The 8,167-nt window shown below is 38.9% G+C and overlaps 1 protein-coding gene across 3 annotated transcripts in view; it reads right to left on the bottom strand.

The window, feature by feature from the left end:
* Positions 1-7,291, bottom strand: part of LOC108679758 (spermatogenesis-defective protein 39 homolog) — a 10,085-nt gene extending 2,794 nt beyond the window's left edge. The window contains exons 1-8 of one of the 3 annotated variants that reach the window (XM_018168478.2): positions 6,951-7,291; positions 5,884-6,106; positions 5,156-5,257; positions 4,441-4,511; positions 3,758-3,967; positions 2,657-2,719; positions 1,469-1,948; positions 212-343 (exon numbers count right to left, since the gene is read on the bottom strand). In XM_018168478.2, the coding sequence (XP_018023967.1) occupies positions 212-343; positions 1,469-1,948; positions 2,657-2,719; positions 3,758-3,967; positions 4,441-4,511; positions 5,156-5,257; positions 5,884-6,106; positions 6,951-7,034 (1,365 nt within the window). In that variant the 5' untranslated portion in view covers positions 7,035-7,291. Of the gene's footprint in view, positions 1-211; positions 344-1,468; positions 1,949-2,656; positions 2,720-3,757; positions 3,968-4,440; positions 4,512-5,155; positions 5,258-5,883; positions 6,107-6,576; positions 6,915-6,950 lie in introns of those variants that run through there. The other 2 variants (XM_047883320.1, XM_047883321.1) reach the window with 2 other exon arrangements.
* Between the last annotated feature and the right edge of the window lie 876 nt (positions 7,292-8,167).

Raw genomic sequence — 8,167 nt, 5'->3', positions numbered from 1 at the left:
CAAAGACAGCGCAGTGAATTTAACCAAAGACAGCGCAGTGAATTTGACCAAAGACAGCGCAGTGAATTTGACCAAAGACAGTGCAGTGAATTTGACCAAAGACAGTGCAGTGAATTTGACCAAAGACAGTGCAGTGAATTTGACCAAAGACAGTGCAGTGAAGTTATAGAAGAAAATGCAGTTGACCAAACCCCCCCTCCCCCTTCCTCACGGCGTGGGGGGCGCTAGCGGCGTGCAGGGCGTCCAGCAGGCGGTCGAGGGGCAGCGAGGGGCGCGGCGCTCCTGCCAGGGAGCTGCTCACGGCGCTCAGCGCCCCGCTCAGGCTGCCCAGCATCCCGCCCGTCTGCTCATACATTAGCTATTTAAATTATTTTGCTTTAATAAGTTATTAGATACTTTCATTCGTACTACCATAACAAATTAAAATTAATTTTCTTAATCAAGTTTTTACAGGTGCTCATACATTTACAATCATTAACTATTTAAATGATTTTTCTTTAACAAGTTATTAGATACTTTTATTCATAATACCAATACATATTAAAATAATTTTTCTTCATCAAGTTTTTACAGGTCTATGTTCCCAATCTTTTATATTAATATGGATATTAGGCTACTAGAACCCAAACCGATGCTTAATCATTTATATGCATCAATTAAAAATAATAAACTACAAGATCCATCACCCATGTTCACGCAAACCATTCATATTAATAACAAATTATCTATTATTTAAGCTTTGATATTCACCACGCCTGTTGCTCATAATCACACACGAATGTTCATTATTGCTACAAATATTTCATTTTCATAAGCTTATAAATGATCATAATAATAGTGTCATCACGGATGATCGACAGCTCTTGCAACTGTCAGAGCCCACCCTGTTTCTTCACAGTTATTATTCAACAACAATATAGGATTTGAGAGAACATATTCTGGTATCATTCCTGTAATCCCCAATGAATGATTTCCTGTTGATTATGATTATTAATTTGTGCAAGGTCGAGAAATATAAAAAAATATTTTGATGCATCAAACAGTTTGAATTTTTTTGTCTTTTGGAAAGTTGTCTCGTCTCCTGTAGTACTAAAAATAACAAGGGTAAGTCGTAGAAGAAAAGAGCCAACTAGTCAAGCCAACTTTTAGAGGTGTGAGTGGGCCAGGCTCATGACTGGGTGAGTGGGACTGAGGTTGTGGGACTGAGAGTGTGGGAGTGAGGGTAGTGGGAGTGAGGGTAGTGGGAGTGAGGGTAGTGGGAGTGAGGGTGTGGGAGTGAGGGTGTGGGAGTGAGGGTGTGGGAGTGAGGGTGTTAGTGATAGTGAGGTAGTGGGAGTGAGGGTAGTGGGAGTGAGGGTGTGGGAGTGAGGGTAGTGGGAGTGAGGGTGTGGGACTGAGGGTGCGGGACTGAGGGTGCGGGACTGAGTGTGTGGGTTTGAGCGAGCAGGACCACATGGGCACCACTCACCCTGGTGGTGAGCAGAGTGGGCAGTTGCTCAGGCAGGAAGTAATGCTTGACTCTCGCCCTGCCCCGCACCACCGCCCACAGGAACTGCCGCTCCGTAAGTCTGTACGCGCTCCTGAAGGCTGCAGGGGCGCAGTGACTGCCACTGTTGGTCCAGTGGTACATGGCGCAGTAGTACAGCGTCGTCAGCAGGGGCTTGTCATACACACTTGACGCACGTGGATATTCTTTGAATAAAGCATTACTGCTGCTCTTCGAATCCTCTTCATCTATGGATTTTTGTCGCTCCAGAAGATCTATTTGGTCGTTGATGAGTGTCTTGTAGTGCGTGAGGGCGGGGGAGGAGAGGGAAGATGAGGTCAGGGTTCTGAGGGCTGCAGTCTTCTTGGCGTGGTCGGTGATTGCGAGACACTGACGATAGCGCAGCAAGGCGGCCTCTTCGTGGCGCCCCAGGTCCTGGAGAAGCTCCATGGCCTCTCTGTACTGCACAAACGTAAAATATTACATTAAAATCCTAATAAAGTGTCCAGAGCCTATACTTTCAAAAAAAGTTAAGAGATCGTAGGTTCATCAGCCAATCATTGACGGCCTTTCAAGCAAAATCCAACAATCACAGACAAGAAAATAGAGCGTAAGTACTTACGTTCACTTAGCGACTTTTGAAAGTATGGCCCCAGGGACTCAGACTTGCTTACGTACACGTAGCAGTAGGAAGTATACATAGCGGTTAATGTATCAACTCTGATGGGTAGGTTTCCCTTAAAAGGCGGTCAGTGATTGGCCAAAGGAATTGCAAACTTTAAACTATTCTTGATACTATGACCCCAGTTACATTGCTGGCAGATGCGTGAGACGACCCACATAAAATAACACTGAGTTAGATAACCAGAAAATTTAAATATGGATTAAATCAAAACTTTCATTTCAGAGCTTCTTTCTCATTGTTATTCAAATATAAACGCCTGTTGAAGAGTTGCTGTTATCTCATGAAGGGACAAGATATGGCTTAATGCTTTTTACTGATAAATAAGTTGAATTTTCATTACACTGCAACCAGTTTATGATGAAGAATTTTAACAGTGAAGCACGATGGCCATCTGAGAGATATGGTTAATTAACCAAATGTTTTCTTTGCATCTAAATTCTGGGTGAACTAAAGATTTAATGCAATTTAATGATATAAGGAATGACCTGCCGGCGTTGCTTGAGGTAGCCCAAGTAGCTCTGCGCTGCCACAGCGCTGCTCTGCAGCTCCTGTAATGGCCGACATGGTTCAGTTCAACACTGTCAATAATAATTCGTAACAATTTAGCCTTAAAAACAGATGAAATGAAATAGAGCCAACACTGACATTACTGTCAATAATAATTAAACTAATAATCCTTCAGCCACCAAACAGATTTAATAAAATAAATTTTTCCAATTTAATGTTGAGCTTGCATAGTACCTTGTTGCTTGCTGTTGAAAAAAAAAAATCAAACAAATTCATTTCATTTCAGCAGACGGAAGGCTTTTCGGTCTGTAAGATTGAAAGCTACTCTCATCTGAAGGAATAGCGCAATACTGGTGTAGGTTAGTAAATCGTATTCATATTACTGGTGTAGGTTAATGAATCGTATTCATATTACTGGTGTAGGTTAATGAATCTTTCACATTACTGGAGTAGGTTATTTAATCAGATTCATATTACGAATTGCTGATGAGCTCGCATGAAAAAAAAGCTCAATAGGACTTGACTAATTTGACTCCAAATGAAAAAGTAATCACCTGGCGTTGAAAAAGTAATCACCAAGCATCATAAATTGTAGCAACCTGCAAGTTCTAGGCATAGATAGACGCATACTGCATTGATGCATAATGCACTGACGAATAACGCATTGACCCATAATGCATTCTATATATCAGGACTGAACAAGGAGCAGCAGGAAATATTTAATAGCTCACTCTTCAGCTAAAAATTATTTTAACATGTAATAACTCTAATCAATATTGTGACTTATATCGGTCAGTATTATATCGGTAAGAAATAACTAATTTGGTGTTTTCTTTCTCAATAGCTAAATAAATTGAATAATATGTTACAACTTTAATTTAATCTTTCAATTCACCGGTCGCTTACAGGTCTGAAGTACCTATCTGCATGAACAGCGGCCTGCTGAGAGTGTTCCTGCAGAACACTCAGCAGTACCTGCAGGAACAGCGGCCTGCTGAGAGTGTTCCTGCAGAACACTCAGCAGTACCTGCAGGAACAGCGGCCTGCTGAGAGTGTTCCTGCAGAACACTCAGCAGTACCTGCAGGAACAGCTGCCTGCTGAGAGTGTTCCTGCAGAAGACCAGGACGGCTATGATGGTGCTGGTGTGGGAGGCTCGCAGGGCTGCGGCCAGCAGCTCCCGCTTGTCACTGAGGCTCCTGTAGCAGTGAAGGGCGTACGGCTGCCCCGTGCACATCGCGTGGACGGCGGCCGCCACGGGCACGGCCACGTGGCTACGCGAAAACGACGCCTGAAAAAAGGCTTGTAAATCATTTTTTAAGGAGGGATTTTGAGCATAGCGCATAGACGGCAGCCGACACGGCAACGGCCACGAGGCTACGCGAGAACGACGTGAGCAGAAAACGGATTTAATCATACTGTGGCAGAATGTACGATATTCTTAGAATGTACGATATTCTTAATGTGTCTCAGGGCAACAATTCACTCAATAGTTTGTCAAAATGCACAACTAATTAGTTTTCTCATTAAATTTACATTGATCATTGGAAATGAATGACAAATACTGATAAGCTCATTATTCGATAAAAAATGGTCAAATTTGATCAATGCTAAGGAAAACAAATTTAAGGCAAACCAAGTTAATTATAATCAATAATCATGTTCTTATGCCGTCAAAAATCCTAGCAAACAAGCTTATCACTAGCAAAGGCAATCATTATTATTATTAAAACATGCAGAGTTATATAAGAGCGCGCATGTCACCTGCAGCTGGTTGCTGAGCTGCGCCACCTGTTGCTCCAGTGCGCTGCAGCCGCTGCATCGCTCTACCACTCCTGCTCACCTCTGCTCGTATCAGTCTACACGTGACACAATTAATGACAATTATATTATTGGCATCAATAACTATTCTACAATAACATGATAGCAACATACAGTTGTGCAAAAGAATGGAAAGTATCCACACCCATGTGCATATGCATTTCAGTATTAATGTGACACAATTAATGACAATTACGGTATATTATTGGCATCAATAACTATTCTACAATTACATGTGAAGAAACATTCAGTTGTACAAAAGAATGTAAAGCACCCCCATGCGCCCATCAGTCTTCATCAGTCTGATAAGCACACCCATGTGCATATCAGTCTTCATGTGACGCAATTAATGACAATTATATTATTGGCATCAAAATTATTTCACAATTATATGTGAAAAGATATTCAACTATTCAGGAGAAGGAAACTGGTCTGTCAGCTGCATAACGTTTGTTACTGGAATCAGTTGCTCCGATACAAAAAATCCCATCATCAATAATAGACGGGAGTTAAGCTTCATAGAATCAACATTTACAGAAGTTATAAAAAATATAAACACATATAATACCTAAATAATTTCAAATGCTTTCACAAGTCATATACACTCCATAGTAAATATTTTGCTAATAATAATAGGGCACTTGACAGAGCACAGCACCTGCGTGGCTCCACTTCTTGACGCTCGGAGGCTTCCAGTCCTGGAGCTTCTCCCCCAGAGATCCCAGACTGCGCCCCACACCTCTGGGCTGGGCTACAGTACCTGGACATTAGTTTCAAAATTCGCTACTAAGTGAACGTAAGTACTTACGCTCTATTTTCTAGTCTATGATTGGTGGATTCTGCTTGAAAGGCCGTCAATGATTGGCCAATGAACTTATGATCTCTTAACTTTTTTTGAAAGTATGGGCCTTGGACATTAGTTTCTATTACAAAAATTTTGCATGAATAGAATACCAATCCTTTGCAAATGATGTTGATTGCATGTTAATCAGCCATTAAATTCAGAGAAAATGAATTTTCAAAGGAATAGGTATACTTAAAATTCAGCAAAAAGAAATATGAAGAATAGAATTGGAGTCAAAATACAATGCCAATCCTAGTAAATGAAGTATCAACAACAACTCATACAACAATTTGCAGAAGTACTATATGCATCACCTCATTATGTGAGAAAATGGTGCCAAAGATCATTACTGAAGTCTAAAACAGAAGAATTAATCATTGTTCAGATTAGAGGACACTTTTAAAACTTTCTAAACATTAGGAATGAATTTTAGGAGTTCTGTACTGAGAGAGACAAGATACAATGCAGCTCACTCCTAATATTTCAGACAGATAAAACACAGTACAGATTTGACATCAACCTATAAAATAATGATAGCTTACCTTCACTAATACTAGAGCTGGAGAGGTTGTCAGTTGTGATATTGTCAAGTATGCTGTCACTGAGGTTACAGCTGACATCAGGACTGACATAGGAGGTGCTGCTGATATCAGGACTGACAACTGTCCCTTGAACAGCAGGCACAGTCTTGGTGGGCTTCACACGCTTGCTCCAGTCCACAAGGTAATCGCCTGACTCACTTGCCCCTCTCCAGCTTACAGTACTCTGTGAAAAGAGTACAGAGTTATTTTATAATAGATGTTCAATGCTTTGATGAATGCATAGAAAAGTGATTTTCAACTAAGGGCATTCCAGTTGTATGATCTTTACACATTTCTTTATATAATTACCTTAAGACAGGATTTTTCTTAGTAATAGTTTCACTATAACTTCAGAATTACATGTATGAATTTCTGTTATTTTAGCCTTGCCTTGCAAAAACACAATTTTAAAATCAGTTACTACCCAAGTTTTTATCAGTGAGAAAAATAGTAGGTAATTCATGTTGTTAATGGAATTAAAAAAAATACATTAGCTAATTCAGACATATACCTACACAGTTCAATTTACAAGATATTTATCAAAGAAATGTAAAGAATAGACCACTAGTGAAATGCTAGAAGGAAATCTAACTTGTTCATTGAGACTGCAATCATTACCATGAATGACAAATGTTGCAACTTCACTTGGCTTACCATCACATTTCAATGAAACACATTCAATATCGATAAGAAATAAATACTCTCATTTTTTCAAACGCAATACAGAATAATTGATAAGCTTAGAGTGTTATTAGAATGCTTGCAGTCAACTCTCTATCCTAAATTGTTTCCACTGGCTGCAGAAAATATTAGTGTAAGGGCAAGTCATGTGTCAGTCAGTGATGGTTCTGATGGTAGAATTTAAATATAAATTAGAATTGAGCACTAATGGAGATATATAAAACAGAGAAAATACCCAATTCTATCTCAAAGGCTCACAATGAGTCACAAAAATTAAATTTGCTTTTTCAATTTTGAATTGAAAATAAGTGAATAAATAAGTATCATGTTATAGGTTAAAATCTGACATTCTCATCAAAAAAATTGTCCAATGCTGCAGGAGCTGTGTCACTCTCCCCCCAGTAGTCCTCCTGCTCTCTACTGGAAGCCATTCTTCCTAGTAGCCAATTAAATGGCAATGTTAGCTGCGTTCTTCCATCTAGATTTGGGTCCTGGAGATTTTGTGGCAGTACTGAAAAAATAAATAAAAATTAATCATCAGAATACCAGAAAGAGCAAGTAAAAAATATATACATGGAAAATATACCTATATATACCTAGATTTATACTAGAATAGGTTGGCAAAAGTTGTTCCTCTAAGCAGGTTTCATTGAAGACCAGAGAATTTTTTTATCAACAATTTTCTTATTAGTTTTTTCAATAGATCAAACAACATTTTTCATTGACACTGGTAAATTGAAAATCAGAGTACAGATGAACATTTTTATTTCCCTAACAACGTTTTGAATGTATCAATCACTCATTATCAAGTTACAAGATTCATTGAGTGATGGAATTTGGTTCAACATAAGTATAAAATCATGTAAATAGGATACTACTCAAAAATCAAATTGTTTGAAATAATTACAAAATCACAAAAATATGCAGATAATCAAGAATTTAACACCAAAAATGACTCTAAAAACAGTCTCATGGTTCTGACAAATCCAGTAGTTTGAAGGTTGAATTGACCTGAATAGTGAATTTTTTCAAGTTAATAGAAGCATTGAACAATGAAATTTTGGTATATATAAAATATGATACATCAAGAAAATTTTAATAGAAAAATGACTGAAAACTATCTCAAAGGTAAAACAATTTTGGTAGTTTGAAAACAGATAGCTGGAGTTTGCCAGCAATTGTTGATCGGTCAAAATTGGGAGCCACTGCGTAATGATGATGCTGGTGGATTCCTCCAGCACAGTGTGAGCAATGGTCTTGTGAACTTGTCTCAAGGGTTGTTGCCCTGTCCTCCAGACTGTAGGTGGCAGGTGAGACAGTCTCAATGTTGTGGTTGTTAGTCCAATAACTCCAATGTAGTCCAAATAATGAAGGAGTCTACAACCTTCTTTGAAGCAAAACATACAGATTAGGTACATTGGCTTTTTGGAGAACTTTCACTTTTTGCAGGGTCCATTATTTTGCATAGTCTGGAGCTTGATGTTGTTGTCAAAGGTATCACCAAGCCAGTTGAATTCATCAATATATATATTTATAGTTTTATACATATATATAACTCAGCCAC

This window comes from Hyalella azteca, unplaced genomic scaffold (genome assembly GCF_000764305.2).
Source record: "Hyalella azteca isolate HAZT.00-mixed unplaced genomic scaffold, Hazt_2.0.2 contig12607, whole genome shotgun sequence".
NCBI classification, from domain to species: Eukaryota; Metazoa; Arthropoda; class Malacostraca; order Amphipoda; family Hyalellidae; genus Hyalella; species Hyalella azteca.
The sequence above is the reverse complement of the archived record's forward strand: the minus strand, read 5'-3'. Positions and strand labels throughout refer to the sequence as shown.